Here is an 18,021-nt window from a genome sequence, read left to right on the forward strand (position 1 = left end):
TCTTGTGTGATATCATCATCTGCTTTATAATCTGAAGATATAAGATTCTCCTCTGATCTCCTGCTACAAGAATCTGCAGAGAATAACACAGATTTTATTTTAACCCCTTAAAGGGTGACTTATTAAAACAAATTTTTGCTATTGCACCCCTTATGGTGAATAAAAATATTTCTAATATACTTTGTTTAAAAAAATGAAGTTTTCTATGTTTTATTTGTACTTAAAAAGCTCAAGAGCACATTTTCCTCCATCTTATACACAGACTTAGGACCAAAGTCCAAACACAGAAAGTGCGCCTGAAGTGCTGCGGGGCGGGGGGGGGGGGGGGGGGGGGGGCGGTGTGTTCAGCCTCATCCAATCATCGCTCCTCTCACACGTAACTGCCATATGCTGTTGGTTGGACCCCCCTTTGGACTTCGGTCCAAAGTCTGTGTAAGAGATGAGGGAAAATGTGCTCTTGAGCTTTTTTAAGCACAAATAAAACATGGAAAACTTCATTTTTTTTTTAAACATATTAAAAAGTATATTAGAAATATTTTTTATTCACCATAATGAGAGTCCCCACTTAACAACTCAGGAAATTTAAGCTATTCTCTAAGAGGCAAATCTCTTATTTTGCCATAACTAATTTTTTGCGGCTCCGATCCTTCATTCACTGCGGTAAAATTATTTCTCAGGTGAATACGATCACAAGAATACTCAATTTGCATAGTTTGAAATAAATGTAATTAAAAATATTGACACCTTCTCTTTATTCTGTAGGTCCATACGATTAAAATGATCCCCTACTTATATCGGTTTGATTTTGTCGCACTTCTGGAAAAAATCATAACTACATGCACGAAAATTATGTTTAAAATTGTCATCTTCTGACCCGTATAACTTTTTTTTTTTCTGTGTACGGGGCGGTATGAGGGCTCACTTTTTGCGCCGTCATCTGAAGTTTTTATCAGTATAATTTTTGTTTTGATAGGACTTTTTGATCGCTTTTTATAGTATAAAAAGTGACCAAAATACGCAATTTTGGACTTTGGAATTTTTTTACGTGTTCGTCATTGTCGATATATTTTTATAGTTTAGACATTTACGCACACGGCGATACCACATATGTTTATATTTATTTTTCTTTACATTTTTTTTTTTTATGGGAAAGAAAGGGGGTGATTCGAACTTTTATTAGGGAAGGGGTTAAATCAAATTTATTAACTATATATATATTTTTTTTAACACATTTATAGCCCCCATAGGAGACTATTACATACAATGCTTTGATTGCAGACACTGTTCTGTGCCATAGCATAGTATTGATCAGTGTTATCGGCGCTCCACTGCTCCTGTCTGGATCTCAGCAATAGAGCGATGATCGGATGCAGAGGAGGCTGGTGGGGACCCTCCACGTCCTCACAGCTGATCGGGAAACCAAGGTTTCATCATGGGGCATGGGAGGTGAGGGAGGCATGGGAGGGGAGACATGGGAGGTGAGGGAGGCATGGGAGGTGAGGGAGACATGGGAGGTGAGGGAGGCATGGGAGGTGAGGGGAGACATGGGAGGTGAGGGAGGGCATGAAAGGGAAGGTGACAATCTGACAGAAAGCCTCCTCAAGGGGTCTCGAAATGGTGGTTTCTCTCTCTGAACCTAGTGTCAATTAGGATGATTAAAGACAAAAGCTCCTCGAGATCTCTGACCACAACCTCATCTTGTCATGATGTCACACTGTGCCCCCTCAGTGCAAGTCCATGGGAGCGGGCGTGATGGCCTCGTACACATAGGGATATTTCTTCTCCATATTCCAGCTGCAGTATCACATTAGTTTGCATTTTGGGTGAATAGAAGAATATACAGAAGAGACAGGACAGAGAGATTAAAGAATTCTACACAATTATTACAGCAGAAGAATCTGTGACTCTGCTCTATATTAACCCCTTAAGGACTCATGACGTACCGGTACATCATGAGTCCTTTCCCTTTCTATAAACGCGGGGCCACGACGGCTGGGACCTGTGGCTAATAGCGCGCGGCAGTGATCGCAGTGCCGCGCGCTATTAACCCTTTAGACGCGGCGTTCAAAGTTGAACGCCGCGTCTAAAACGAAAGTGAAAGTATGCCGGTTAGCTTAGGGAGCTGTTCGGGATAGCCGCAGCGAAATCGCGGCATCCCGAACAGCTTACAGGACAGCAGGAGGCTCCCTACCTGCCTCCTCGTTGTCCGATCACCGAATGACAGCTCAGTGCCTGAGATCCAGGCATGAGCAGTCAAGCGGCAGAATCATCGATCACTGGTTTCCTATGAGAAAACAGTGATCAATGTAAAAGATCAGAGTGTGCAGTGTTATAGGTCCCTATGGGATAAAAATGATCAGTGTGTGCAGTGTTATAGGTCCCTATGGGATAACAATGATCAGAATAAGAGATCAGAGTGTGCAGTGTTATAGGTCCCTATGGGATAACAATGATCAGTATAAGAGATCAGAGTGTGCAGTGTTATAGTCTCCTATGGGATAACAATGATCAGTATAAGATAGTGTGTGCAGTGTTATAGGTCCCTATGGGATAACAATGATCAGTATAAGATAGTGTGTGCAGTGTTATAGGTCCCTATGGGATAACAATGATCAGTATAAGAGATCAGTGTGTCCAGTGTTATAGGTCCCTATGGGATAACAATGATCAGTATAAGAAATCAGTGTGTGCAGTGTTATAGGTCCCTATGGGAGCTATAACACTGCAAAAAAAAGTGAATAAAGATCATTTAACCCCTCCCCTATTAAAAGTTTGAATCACCCCCCTTTTCCCATAAAAAAACCACAGTGTAAATAAAAATAAACATCGATCATTAAGTCCTATCAATGCAAAAATGGTACCGCTAAAAACTTCAGATCACAACGCAAAAAATGAGCCCTCATACCGCCCCATACGTGGAAAAATAAAAAAGTTATAGGGGTCAGAACAGGACAATTTTAAACGTATACATTTTCCTTAATGTAGTTAGGATTTTTTCCAGCAATACGACAAAATCAAACCTATATAAGTAGGGGATCATTTTAATCGTATGGACCTACAGGATAAAGAGAAGGGGTCATTTTTACCGGAAAATGTACTGTGTAGAAACGGAAGCCTCCAAAAGTTAAAAATGGTGTTTTTTTTTTATTTTGTCTCAAAATGATTTTTTTTTCCCGTTTCGTCGTAGATTTTTGGGTAAAATGACAAAGTAGACAAAGTAGAATTGGTGGCGCAAAAAATAAGCCCTCATATGGATTTTAGGTGCAAAACTGAAAGGGTTATGATTTTTTTAAAGGTAAAGAGGAAAAAAGGAAAGTGGAAAAACGCTCAGTCCTTAAGGGGTTAAAGGTGTATTCCAGGAAAAAACTTTTTTTATATATCAACTGGCTCTAGAAATTAAAACAGATTTGTAAATTACTTCTATTAAAAAATCTTAATCCTTTCAGTACTTATGAGCTTCTGAAGTTGAGTTGTTCTTTTCTGTCTAAGTGCTCTCTGATGACACGTGTCTCGAGAACCGCCCAGTTTAGAAGAGGTTTGCTATGGGGATTTGCTTCTAAACTGGGCGTTTCCCGGGACAGATGTCATCAGAGAGGACTTAGACAGAAAAGAACAACTCAACTTCAGCAGCTCATATGTACTGAAAAAGGATTAAGATTTTTTTAATAGAAGTAATTTACAAATCTGTTTAACTTTCTACAGCCAGTTGATATATATAAAAAAAGTTTTTTCCTGGAATACCCCTTTAAGTTGTTGCTACTCACCTGGACGGTTACCTGTAGGAATGTCCTCCTTATACTGTTCATCACCGCTCACATCTGTCTCTTCTTCTTCCTTCATGTCTGTAGCATTATTATTGTCCATATCTTTTCCTGTAGGAATGTCCTCCTTAAACTGCTCATCACCACTCACATATGTCTCTTCTTCATCCTTTATGTCTGTAGAATAGATCAGATCTTTCCCTGTAGGAATGTCCTCCTTATACTGTTCGTTTCCGCTCTCATATGTCTCTTGTTCTTCCTTCATGTCTGTAGCATTAATAAAGATCAGATCTTTCTCTGTAGGAATGTCCTCCTTATACTGCTCATCACCGCTCACATCTGTCTCTGGAGCATTAATATTATTCGGATCTTCTCCCTGATTCATATGATGTAAAATAAATATAGTAAAGTCATCAGACAGTAGGAGAAGTCACGTGGGATGTTATAGATGAGCAGGAGATGAGGAGTCATGGAGGGTGAGGGGACTGACCACAAGAGCTTCACAGCCCTTCTACAGATCATAGGGATTATCTCCATCTACCTGATCATCCAGTGGAAGAAGAGGAAGGGGACACCTCTCTGGTGCTGTTCTCTTACTGGATCTGACTGTAGGGAACACATACAGAGACTGAATTCATTCTTTACATACAAATAATGAGAGGACGTGTGTATATAGTCATGTCTATTACCTGGTGATGTGAGGGGCTGCTGATCCTCCATCATGACCTGATCCTTATACTGATCCTTGTGTCCTTCTACATACTCCCACTCCTCCATGGAGAAATAGACCGCCACGTCCTGACACCTTATAGGAACCTGACACACAATGATACAGTCATCACCCGACCCCTCCAGTGGTGTTACTGTATAATGTCCCAGCATTCCCAGCAGTGTCACCTCTCCAGTCATCACCAGACCCCTCCATTACTGTATAATGTCCCAGCAGTGTCACCTCTCCAGTCATCACCAGACCCCTCCATTACTGTATAATGTCCCAGCATTCCCAGCAGTGTCACCTCTCCAGTCATCACCAGACCCCTCCATTACTGTATAATGTCCCAGCAGTGTCACCTCTCCAGTCATCACCAGACCCCTCCATTACTGTATAATGTCCCAGCAGTGTCACCTCTCCAGTCATCACCAGACCCCTCCATTACTGTATAATGTCCCAGCAGTGTCACCTCTCCAGTCATCACCAGACCCCTCCATTACTGTATAATGTCCCAGCAGTGTCACCTCTCCAGTCATCACCAGACCCCTCCATTACTGTATAATGTCCCAGCAGTGTCACCTCTCCAGTCATCACCAGACCCCTCCATTACTGTATAATGTCCCAGCAGTCTCACCTCTCCAGTCATCACCAGACCCCTCCATTACTGTATAATGTCCCAGCAGTGTCACCTCTCCAGTCATCACCAGACCCCTCCATTACTGTATAATGTCCCAGCAGTGTCACCTCTCCAGTCATCACCAGACCCCTCCGTTACTGTATAATGTCCCAGCAGTGTCACCTCTCCAGTCATCACCAGACTCCTCCATTACTGTATAATGTCCCAGCATTCCCAGCAGTGTCACCTCTCCAGTCATCACCAGACCCTCCATTACTGTATAATGTCCCAGCATTCCCAGCAGTGTCACCTCTCCAGTCATCACCAGACCCCTCCATTACTGTATAATGTCCCAGCAGTGTTACCTCTCCAGTCATCACCAGACCCCTCCATTACTGTATAATGTCCCAGCAGTGTCACCTCTCCAGTCATCACCAGACCCCTCCATTACTGTATAATGTCCCAGCAGTGTCACCTCTCCAGTCATCACCAGACCCCTCCATTACTGTATAATTTCCCAGCAGTGTCACCTCTCCAGTCATCACCAGACCCCTCCATTACTGTATAATATCCCAGCAGGGTCACCTCTCCAGTCAGCAGCTCCATCATCTTGTTGATGAGTTCTCGGATCTTCTGTTCATCCATTTCCTCATGTATCAGGGAGTGAGGTGGGGGCCCCGGGATTGGACTCAGGGTTATTCCCCATCCTTCACACACAGGGGCCCAACAGCGCCCACAAGATGACTTCTTCACTACTGTGTAATCCTGTGTATGGAGAGACACATTAATATCACTACATACATTCCCAGAATCCCTCACCTCTCCAGTCATATCCATCTGTTATTACATAGATAAGAATGAGGTCATGTGACATCACTCCCAGAATCCCTCACCTCTCCAGTCATATCCTTCTGTTATTATATAGATAAGAATGAGGTCATGTGACATCACTCCCAGAATCCCTCACCTCTCCAGTCATATCCATCTGTTATTACATAGATAAGAATGAGGTCATGTGACATCACTCCCAGAATCCCTCACCTCTCCAGTCATATCCATCTGTTATTATATAGATAAGAATGAGGTCATGTGACATCACTCCCAGAATCCCTCACCTCTCCAGTCATATCCATCTGTTATTACATAGATAAGAATGAGGTCATGTGACATCACTCCCAGAATCCCTCACCTCTACAGTCATATCCATCTGTTATTACATAGATAAGAATGAGGTCATGTGACATCACTCCCAGAATCCCTCACCTCTCCAGTCATATCCATCTGTTATTACATAAATAAGAATGAGGTCATGTGACATCACTCCCAGAATCCCTCACCTCTCCAGTAAGCCGGAAGAGTATATGTAGGGTGAGGTTTATGATCCTGTCGGCCATCTTGTTCCTGTCTCTCTCCATGGTTGATGGGTCATCCAGGAGAATTCTCTTATATAGAAGATATCAGCAGAGGATCCTGGATTGGAGAAACCTGAAGGGAAGAAGAGGAGACGATGATAAACCGCACCAGATTCTATGGAGAAATAAAATCCATTTCCTGGAGATAATCTGGGGAAACATCTGAGGAGACATTATAGTCACAATGATTTCGGATGAGTTCTCCTCTATGATGACGTCCTCGGAAATTTACCAGAAAATCTTTCAGAATCTTTGGCGGCAAAGAATCAAATACAGAACAACAAACACCGAGAACACGAAAAGAAAGACAAGAAGGTAAACGTAAAGAAAAGAGAAGGAAAAGGGAGGATAGAGGGTGAAGGGAAACAAGGGGGGGAGGAGCATAAGGCGGGAATGGACGACCAATCACATGACCCAGCAATATAGCAGAGAACACGCTGGAGGACACAACAGGACGGCGACTCCACAGTGTCCTGGAATCACATCCACGGGGGCCACGTCTGGTAGAATCTATCATGAGACTCATGGATGGCGACTAATCTATCACCTTGGACACCAGAGCCGGAGGAGATGGGAAGATTTATAGGATGTGGGAGATGAAGGGTTAATGTATCATTTTACTATATTTTATCTATAGATCAATGTCTGTCCCCTCCCCCAGAGAGAGGAGAAGATGTCTGGGGGCGGAGTCACCTTTATAGGGGTTCATTGTGTCACGTCACAGCCACACCCCCTTGTGATGTCACAGCCACACCCCCTCCTTTCATCTCTATGGGAGGGGGCGTGTCGGCAGAGCCTGGATCCACAGAGGAGTCGGCCCAGTTCTCCATAAACCTCCTTCTACAAGATGGCGGCGGCCGGGGAGACATGTGGACACCGCGGGGAGAGAACCAGAAGGAGAAGAAGAACCTGACATATTAGAGGTAAAGACATAACAGGAATAGGGCCACAAGGACAGGAGGGCGGGGCTTCTAGCTGGGGGCCAACTGGGCGGAGATATAGGAAATGAGTAAAGATGGCGGAATAACACAAACAGCAGCAGAAACAAGACAATATATTAACCCTTCTCTCACCAGGAGCAAAGATAAAATATTATTAAAGTAAAAAACACAAAAATACATAAAAATAATCCCCAAAGGAGAAATCACAGGATGAGGGGATCGGCCTCTATATAGGGGAGGGGGTGCGATTAACCCTTGTAAGGTTTTATTGTCAGTACAATGCATGGGTCATACCAGTGTGCGGGGGGGAGGAATATACCATCTGTGCTGCTGGAGGGGCATAAGAGAATCCTGACAGGGAGAGAACACACATACCTGTATCTGTAGAGGAGCCGTGTACTTACAGGACCTGCGATGATGTCACCGTCATGTGATCAGTCACATGGAGGAGGAGGAGTCACATGATCACAGGCTGCTGCTCTAGGCTCATCTGCTCGGTGTATGCAGGACTCTACTGTCACATGATCATTATCACAGGTCCTTCAACTACAATCTCCTCTCCAACACTGCTCAACCCCGCCCACTACTGTCACATGATCCACCCCACAGGTCCTTCTGCCACAGTAACATCTATACTGCTAAACTCCCCCCCCCCCCCCGAAATGGGTACTGGTCACATGATTGTGACATCATCACAGGTCCTACACCTCCAGCATGTAGCAGATACAGAGCAGGTCCTGGTGGGGCAGTCACTGCTGTTGTGTTGTGTGTGGAGATCTCTCAGAGCAGCAGCCCCTGATCATGTGACTCCTCCTCCTCCCTGTGACTGATCACATGACGGTGACATCATCGCAGGTCCTGTAAGCACACGGCTCCTCTACAGATACAGGTATGTGTGTGCGGTCACCATCAGATCAAGATTATTGGGGATGTTTAATATTTACCCTTAAAGGACTAGTACAGTGTAAAATAACATAAGTTATAGATTGCAGATGCCTGACAGCTGGGATCCCCCGCTATCTCCTGTATGGGGGCCCAGCAGTTTGCAGGAAGCAGGCGATCTGACCCCCACAGGAAGCAGCTGCCAAAGCTCCCTCTTCATGTATTTCTAAGGGATACATGGAGGGGGCGTTTTGGCCACCACTCTGTGCAGGGGTTGGCACGCCCTCTTTCTGCAGACTGTCGGGGCCCCTTACAAGAGATTGCAGGGGGTCCCAGCAGTCAGACCCCCGCGATCTATAACTTGTCCCCTATCCGTTGGTTATTTTTTTACTACAGAACTCCTTTAAGAACATGCGGTACATTTACGCCCTGCGCCCCATATGGGATTTAGAGCTTAGGAGCTATAAGCAGCCAGGACTCCCCGCTAATGATTAACCCATTAAAGGTGTACTCTGCTGCCCGAGTGTTCCGAACGATGGGAGCGAGGGTTGTGCTTGCATAGCCACACCCCTTGTTCCGTTACGCCCTCTCAATGCAGGTCTATGGAAGGGGCGTGTTTGTATAGTGAAGGGCTGCAGGTCACCTCCCTGCTCAACCTGTCATCTGGTTAATGTCTTCCCGGGGTACTAGCCATTTCTTCCATACAGCAATCTAAGATGGCCACCACTGTGGTCCCGGTGGCTGCTTCTACCTCCTTCCTTACGGCCGCACAGCCTGCACACGAGGCACAGCGATAACATATGGTCTCTCCTCAGGATTCTCCCATCTCTGCTCGGGGCCCCTCTTTTCCATCCCCTTTGTTACCACAAACAACGTGTTCCAGATGAAAAGGATCCATAATGTGGGCACTCCCGACATAAAGAAGTCTTTACACCCCCTAAGGGGGAGGCACAATGGTTTGTTTGCAGTGGGATACATACAATGAAGGAATATCAGGTCTAGATGTCCTCGGTCCACTATGAGAGAAGGTGAGATGAGGTAAAGCCGCTCACAATAAGCGTATACGTAAGCATACAGACACTTTGTCCACCATTTCCCTCTTCTCACCACTCGTGGCTTCTGGTATTTCCTGGATAACATGGGCAGTGGATTCCTGTCTCCATATTCTACCCATCCCCCATGACTCCACCACAGACTATGATGGACCCTGACTAGGTTTACAGCCTCCATTATTGTGACTATAATGTCTCCTCAGATGTTTCCCCAGATTATCTCCAGGAAATGGATTTTATTTCTCCATAGAATCTGGTGCGGTTTATCATCGTCTCCTCTTCTTCCCTTCAGGTTTCTCCAATCCAGGATCCTCTGCTGATGTCTTCTATATAAGAGAATTCTCCTGGATGACCCATCAACCATGGAGAGAGACAGGAACAAGATGGCCGACAGGATCATAAACCTCACCCTACAGATACTCTTCCGTCTTACTGGAGAGGTGAGGGATTCTGGGAGTGATTTCACATGACCTCATTCTTATCTATGTAATAACAGATGGATATGACTGGAGAGGTGAGGGATTCTGGGAGTGATGTCACATGACCTCATTCTTATCTATGTAATAACAGATGGATATGACTGGAGAGGTGAGGGATTCTGGGAGTGATGTCACATGACCTCATTCTTATCTATGTAATAACAGATGGCTATGACTGGAGAGGTGAGGGATTCTGGGAGTGATGTCACATGACCTCATTCTTATCTATCTAATAACAGATGGATATGACTGGAGAGGTGAGGGATTCTGGGAGTGATGTCACATGACCTCATTCTTATCTATGTAATAACAGATGGATATGACTGGAGAGGTGAGGGATTCTGGGAGTGATGTCACATGACCTCATTCTTATCTATGTAATTACAGATGGATATGACTGGAGAGGTGAGGGATTCTGGGAATGTATGTAGTGATATTAATGTGTCTCTCCATACACAGGATTACACAGTAGTGAAGAAGTCCTCTAGTGGGCGCAGTCACTCCCTGATACATGAGGAAATGGATGAACAGAAGATCCGAGAACTCATCAACAAGATGATGGAGCTGCTGACTGGAGAGGTGACCCTGCTGGGACATTATACAGTAATGGAGGGGTCTGGTGATGACTGGAGAGGTGACCCTGCTGGGACATTATACAGTAATGGAGGGGTCTGGTGATGACTGGAGAGGTGACACTGCTGGGACATTATATAGTAATGGAGGGGTCTGGTGATGACTGGAGAGGTGACACTGCTGGGACATTATACAGTAATGGAGGGGTCTGGTGATGACTGGAGAGGTGACACTGATGGGAATGCTGGGACATTATACAGTAATGGAGGGGTCTGGTGATGACTGGAGAGGTGACACTGCTGGGACATTATACAGTAATGGAGGGGTCTGGTGATGACTGGAGAGGTGACACTGCTGGGAATGCTGGGACATTATACAGTAATGGAGGGGTCTGGTGATGACTGGAGAGGTGACACTGCTGGGACATTATACAGTAATGGAGGAGTCTGGTGATAACTGAGAGGTGACCCTGCTGGGATATTATACAGTAATGGAGGGGTCTGGTGATAACTGGAGAGGTGACCCTTCTGGGACATTATACAGTAATGGAGGGGTCTGGTGATAACTGGAGAGGTGACCCTTCTGGGACATTATACAGTAATGGAGGGGTCTGGTGATAACTGGAGAGGTGACCCTTCTGGGACATTATACAGTAATGGAGGGGTCTGGTGATGACTGGAGAGGTGACACTGCTGGGACATTATACAGTAATGGAGGGGGTCTGGTGATGACTGGAGAGGTGACACTGCTGGGACATTATACAGTAATGGAGGGGTCTGGTGATGACTGGAGAGGTGACACTGCTGGGACATTATACAGTAATGGAGGGGTCTGGTGACGACTGGAGAGGTGACACTGCTGGGAATGCTGGGACATTATACAGTATTGGAGGGGTCTGGTGATGACTGGAGAGGTGACACTGCTGGGACATTATACAGTAATGGAGGGGTCTGGTGATGACTGGAGAGGTGACACTGCTGGGAATGCTGGGACATTATACAGTAATGGAGGGGTCTGGTGATGACTGAAGAGGTGACACTGCTGGGAATGCTGGGACATTATACAGTAATGGAGGGGTCTGGTGATGACTGGAGAGGTGACACTGCTGGGAATGCTGGGACATTAAACAGTAATGGAGGGTCTGGTGATGACTGGAGAGGTGACACTGCTGGGACTTTATACAGTAATGGAGGGGTCTGGTGATGACTGGAGAGGTGACACTGCTGGGAATGCTGGGACATTATACAGTAATGGAGGGGTCTGGTGATGACTGGAGAGGTGACACTGCTGGGACATTATACAGTAATGGAGGGGTCTGGTGATGACTGGAGAGGTGACACTGCTGGGAATGCTGGGACATTATACAGTAATGGAGGGGTCTGGTGATGACTGGAGAGGTGACACTGCTGGGACATTATACAGTAATGGAGGAGTCTGGTGATAACTGAGAGGTGACCCTGCTGGGATATTATACAGTAATGGAGGGGTCTGGTGATAACTGGAGAGGTGACCCTTCTGGGACATTATACAGTAATGGAGGGGTCTGGTGATGACTGGAGAGGTGACACTGCTGGGACATTATACAGTAATGGAGGGGGTCTGGTGATGACTGGAGAGGTGACACTGCTGGGACATTATACAGTAATGGAGGGGGTCTGGTGATGACTGGAGAGGTGACACTGCTGGGACATTATACAGTAATGGAGGGGTCTGGTGATGACTGGAGAGGTGACACTGCTGGGACATTATACAGTAATGGAGGAATCTGGTGACGACTGGAGAGGTGACACTGCTGGGAATGCTGGGACATTATACAGTATTGGAGGGGTCTGGTGATGACTGGAGAGGTGACACTGCTGGGACATTATACAGTAATGGAGGGGTCTGGTGATGACTGGAGAGGTGACACTGCTGGGAATGCTGGGACATTATACAGTAATGGAGGGGTCTGGTGACGACTGGAGAGGTGACACTGCTGGGAATGCTGGGACATTATACAGTATTGGAGGGGTCTGGTGATGACTGGAGAGGTGACACTGCTGGGACATTATACAGTAATGGAGGGGTCTGGTGATGACTGGAGAGGTGACACTGCTGGGAATGCTGGGACATTATACAGTAATGGAGGGGTCTGGTGATGACTGGAGAGGTGACACTGCTGGGAATGCTGGGACATTAAACAGTAATGGAGGGTCTGGTGATGACTGGAGAGGTGACACTGCTGGGACTTTATACAGTAATGGAGGGGTCTGGTGATGACTGTATCATTATGTGTCAGGTTCCTATAAGGTGTCAGGACGTGGCGGTCTATTTTTTCCATGGAGGAGTGGGAGTATGTAGAAGGACACAAGGATCAGTACAAGGATCAGGTCATGATGGAGGATCAGCAGCCCCTCACATCACCAGATAATAGACATGACTATATACACACGTCCTCTCATTATTTGTATGTAAAGAATGAATTCAGTCTCTGTATGTGTTCCCTACAGTCAGATCCAGTAAGAGAACAGCACCAGAGAGGTGTCCCCGTCCTCTTGATGAGAAGAATATGGAGGACATTACCACAGGGAAATATCTGATCTATATTAATCCTACAGATATAAAAGATGAAGATACAGATGTGAGCGGTGATAAGCAGTATAAGGAGGACATTCCTACAGGGAAAGATCTGACCTATATTAATCCTACAGATATAAAAGATGAAGATACAGATGTGAGCGGTGATAAGCAGTATAAGGAGGACATTCCTACAGGGGAAGATCTCATCTCGATTAATGCTACAGACATAAGGGAAGAAGAAGAGACAGATGTGAGCAGTACTGAGCAGTATAAGGAGGACATTCTTACAGAGAAAGATCTGATCTATATTAATATGACAGATATAAAGGAAGAAGAGGAGACAGATGTGAGCGGTGATGAGCAGTTTAAGGGGGACATTCCTACAGGGAAAGATCTGATCTATATTAATGCTCCAGACATAATAGTAAAAGTAGAAGAAGAGACAGATGTGAGCGGTGATGAGCAGTATAAGGAGGACATTCCTACAGGTAACCGCCCAGGTGAGTAGTAACCACTAAACACAGAGAAGGGTCACAGATTCTATTAAGTCACCGGCTGCAATAATATTTTTCGGAAGTATTAGTGTAACTGGAATCTTTGGGACTTCAGGGCAAACAGGTGACGTCGTTCTCTTCCCTTTTGTACGCTGAGCAGACTCGTTGTAGTAACTCTGCATAGATCCCATGTCTTTAATTGTCCTGGACACTTTCTTCTGCCCCAAAGACCCCGAAAAGCCTTAGTTCAGTTAGCCCAGCTATGGGTCCTACCAGGGGTCAGTCAGCGACAAAGAAGCTGCAAACTTATGTCCGAACCGCTACACAAGATGGCGTTGGTACCTTCCAAAGAATTCTGAGGAGAGGGAATAATTGTCTGATCATGGGGGTCCGGCCGCCGAGACCCCCATGATCTCCTGCCTGGCACCCCCGATCTCTCCAGGCACAGGTGACCTCCGCTCCGTGCAGGGATTATTGTCCACCACCGCACTAAGAGGTGCCCGACATGTCTCTCCATAAATCTCTATGGGAGAGCCGGAGATACACAAACAGGATACCAGGATGGAGATCGTGGGGGTCTCAGTGGTCGGACCCCAGTGATCAAACATATATCCACTATCCACAGGATTCAAGGCCACCGTAGGACACCCAGCAAGTTTCATGCATGACCCTTCTTCTGATGAATGGTATGTGCACTGGCCTTTAAAGGGTTACTCCGCCTCTAATCATCTTATCTAAAGGATAGGGGATAAGATGTCTGATCACAGGGGTCCTGCTGCTGGGAGATCTATGGAAGAGCTGGAGATACATGGCCACACCCCCTCCATTCCTGTCTATGGGAGGGGGTGCGACAACACGAGGGGGAATGGCCATGACGACACGACCACTGCTACAGGAATCTGGCTTTTGTTTAGAATGGGGAGGTGCTGCGGGAGATCATGGGGGTCCCCAGCAGCCGAACCCCCGCAATCAGACATCTTATCCCCCATCCTTTGGATAAGATGTCTAGCAGTGGAGTACCCTTCTAAATCCCTTTATTCTTTCCCTCTGATACAGAAATGTTCCTGTTCGGGTCACCTGTGGGGGTCCAAATGGAGGTATAGGTGCGGCTGGCGAGCCGAGAGCGAAAATCATTAAAAATAAAGGTTCCTCTTATAACTTGGTTCCTGGAAAACTTCACTAACGTTATTAGGACATAAGTCTTTCTATACGTGTAAATAGACAAAAGACAAACATTTTATACTCTGCCTAGACAGGATAGGGGATACATTATAGATCACGGGGGTCCCACCCTTTGGACTCCCCGTGATCTCCTGAATGGGGCCCCAGCAGTCTGCCGGAAGCGCCCGTTCTGACCCCCACAGGATGCCGCGGCAGACATACCCCCTCCATGTATCTCTATGGGATACATGGAGGGGGAGTGTCAGCCGCCGCTCCATGCAGGGTTTGGTCCGCCCCCTTCAAGCAGACTGCCAGGGCCCCGTTCAGGAGATCGCAAGGAGTCCCAAGCGTCGGACCCCCGTGATATATAACGTATCTCCTATCCCATTGGTTCTTTATTTGCCTGAGTGCCCCTTGACAGCCCATTCCCCAAAAATTGTCCCCCCATATTAGAGACATTTTGTAATGATTATAGTATAATTCATATGCTTTACTTTCCTCTATAACACGCCACCTGTTCCTTTCCCTATCCCCCCCAGTCCCCCGATTTACAGGTGACATCTTCTCTAACCGGGGTTGTTTTCTTATCTTCACTATCTGGCCTAGACCGCCATGAAGATTTCTCCCATACATACGTTTTCACAAAACCAGACAAACAAACATTTTGGCTCCTTTCTGCAGTACAATATCCATCTATTTACAGACTCCCCATGTTTATTGTCACTCACAATAATAGGACCCGCTTTGTGTCCCCTTAAAGTTGTAAGACTTCCTCTGTACCCCCAAATATAGCTGTTGGCCCCCAAACTGTCCCCATATATAGTTGAAGGAGTGGAGCAACAAAGCTTATGGTAGTTCCTGCCCACAGCACCCAGTGCCCGCTCTTCCCCTTTGCTGTCCTCCTGCTCCTCGGTGCAGTGACGTCGGCCGACCATTTCTTTCAAGGTGGTCCAGACCAGTAACCAGTGGCTGTGGCTGCCATTACTGAGTTTTTTCAAATACCCCCTGGAGAATTGCTAAGTACCCCTGGGGGAGAACCACTGCCCTATCCTTTACCTGAATTCTCTGGCTGGCATGAGGATAATAAAGGGGGCGGTTTTGATGACTGCTCCATTATAACCTGCGGGGTCAGGTGGATTGGGGGGCACAGTCATTTGGTCCCTCATCGGGCCCCATAGCAGTGATTTTCCCTGAGGCTGTGTCCACATGGTTGTCAAAGACGGGTGTCCCTGATCCTTGTAAGGCAGTGGTGTCAAACCCAGATCTTGCAAAACTTCAGCTCCCGGGCATGCTGGGAGTTAAGTTTTGCAACATTTGGAAGGCCGCAGTTTCAAAGCCACCGCACTAAGGGATACCATGAGAGGGAAGCCTTGATTTACCTTTCGAGGACAGTGTGCATCCTCTAGAGGAGGCAGACAAAACTTTTGGTGTCCAGGCCTGCTGGGAGTATACGTTTTGCCGTATGTGTAGGGCCACAGTTTGACACCACTGTTGTATGGCTGCTCCGCTATCATAGTAACTATCTTTCTTCAGTTTTGCAGTAAATCTTATTTAAAAATGAAGGGTGGATTTACAAAGTGCTATTGCTTAGAAATACAAAAGTGTCCTGGGTTGTTAAGGAGTTAATTTTGATAATAAAATGTGTGTTATTCTCTGCAGATTCTTGTACCAGGAGATCAGAGGAGAATCTTATATCTTCAGATTATAAAGCAGATGATGATATCACACAAGATACATATGAAGAACATTCCATTATCCCAGATACACCCTCAGCCCTTCACAGCCAAGATCTGTCATCTCATCCTTATATACAGGTCCTGTCTTCTCAGTCATCACAGGATGTTCAGCAAAATAAAAGTCACAGAAGGGGTGTTGGACATCAATGAGCTCATACAGGAAGGAAACCATATTCATGCTCAGAATGTGGGAAATGCTTTATTTCTAAATCAAGTCTTGTTAGACATCAGAGATATCACACAGGAGTGAAGTCATTTTCATGTTCAGAATGTGGGAAATGTTTTCCTTTTGAATCAGGTCTTATTGTACATAAAAGAACTCACACAGGGGAGAAGCCATATTCATGTTCAGAATGTAGAAAATGTTTTACTCAGAAATCACATCTTGTTCAACATCAAAGAACTCACACAGGGGAGAAGCCATTTTCATGTTCGGAATGTGAGAAATGTTTTACTGATAAAGCAAATCTTTTTAAACATCAGAGATGTCACACAGTGGATAAACCATTTTCATGTTCAGAATGTGGGAAATATTTTACTGAGAAAGCAAATCTTCTTAAACATCAAAGAACTCACACAGGGGAGAAGCCATTTTCATGCTCAGCATGTGGAAAAAGTTTTACTTACAAATCAACTCTCGTTGAACATGAAAAATCTCACACAGATAAGAAGCCATTTTCATGTTCAGAATGTAGGAAATGTTTTACTAAAATATCAAATCTTAAAAAACACCAAAGAACTCACACAGAGGAGAAGCTATTTTCATGTTCAGAATGTGGGAAATGTTATACTCGGAAACCAAACCTTATAAGTCATCAAAGAACTCACACAGGAGAGAAACCATTTTTATGCTCAGAATGTGGGAAATGTTTTACTTGGAAATCAGCTCTTCTTCAGCATCAAAGAACTCACACAGGAGAGAAGCCAATTCAGAGCAGTAAATGATGCAGACAACACATCTATATATTACCATGTACATAGGATATCTGACATTTATACATATATCATATACTGCATCTCCAAACTTGTTACCAATTGTTAATAAACGTTTTCTTTTAGAACGTAGTCACCGATCCAGCGATGTCATGTCATACAGCTCAGCTACATGTGTATATATATATTTTTTTAAGTATTAACTTTTTTGTTTTGCATACAATAAAGAAATACAACAAGAAAGTGTAACAAGTAGAGATGAGCGAACTTACAGTAAATTCGATTCGTCACAAACTTCTCGGCTCAGCAGTTGATGACTTATCCTGCATAAATTAGTTCAGCTTTCCGGTGCTCCCATGGGCTGGAAAAGGGGGATACAGTCCTAGGAAAGAGTCTCCTAGGACTGTATCCACCTTTTCCAGCCCACCGGAGCACCTGAAAGCTGAACTCATTTATGCAGGATAAGTCATCAACTGCCGAGCCGAGAAGTTTGTGACGAATCGAATTTACTGTAAGTTCGCTCATCTCTAGTAACAAGCAACAGGTGCCTCCGGAGGCCCACAGGTTAACTCCAGCACAGTGACCGGGATATCATAAACGGGAAAGGCAACTAAGCACATAAGGAAAGAGAATCCCCGGTACCTTCCAGAAGAGTCCCACACCACGAGACAAGCATTCATTCACACCCACACATCCCAATGACTCCAAAA

The 18,021-nt window shown here is 45.4% G+C and overlaps 4 protein-coding genes across 4 annotated transcripts in view; 2 read left to right on the top strand and 2 right to left on the bottom strand.

Annotated features, from left to right (window-relative positions):
- LOC130298274 (zinc finger protein 268-like) overlaps positions 1 to 8,212 on the bottom strand; it is a 150,956-nt gene extending 142,744 nt beyond the window's left edge. Inside the window, exon 1 of the mRNA XM_056551204.1 lies at positions 8,150 to 8,212. The gene's annotated coding sequence lies outside the window, so the exon portion shown is untranslated. The remainder of the gene's footprint in view (positions 1 to 8,149) is intronic.
- LOC130298252 (zinc finger protein 850-like) overlaps positions 1 to 17,567 on the top strand; it is a 411,906-nt gene extending 394,339 nt beyond the window's left edge. The window contains exon 10 of the mRNA XM_056551174.1: positions 16,543 to 17,567. Within this exon, the coding sequence (XP_056407149.1) occupies positions 16,543 to 17,323 (781 nt within the window). The 3' untranslated portion in view covers positions 17,324 to 17,567. The remainder of the gene's footprint in view (positions 1 to 16,542) is intronic.
- LOC130298275 (oocyte zinc finger protein XlCOF6-like) overlaps positions 1 to 18,021 on the bottom strand; it is an 85,026-nt gene that overhangs the window by 2,548 nt on the left and 64,457 nt on the right. The gene's annotated exons all lie outside the window — the stretch shown is intronic.
- LOC130298268 (uncharacterized) lies at positions 8,198 to 16,653 on the top strand. The gene is made up of 5 exons (XM_056551199.1): positions 8,198 to 8,331; positions 9,669 to 9,816; positions 10,315 to 10,434; positions 12,918 to 13,487; positions 16,302 to 16,653. Exons 4-5 carry the CDS (start codon positions 12,977 to 12,979, stop codon positions 16,526 to 16,528), a joined length of 738 nt encoding a protein of 245 aa, XP_056407174.1. The 5' UTR covers positions 8,198 to 8,331; positions 9,669 to 9,816; positions 10,315 to 10,434; positions 12,918 to 12,976; the 3' UTR covers positions 16,529 to 16,653.

This window comes from Hyla sarda, assembly GCF_029499605.1.
Source record: "Hyla sarda isolate aHylSar1 chromosome 1 unlocalized genomic scaffold, aHylSar1.hap1 SUPER_1_unloc_7, whole genome shotgun sequence".
In the NCBI taxonomy this organism is placed as follows: Eukaryota; Metazoa; Chordata; class Amphibia; order Anura; family Hylidae; genus Hyla; species Hyla sarda.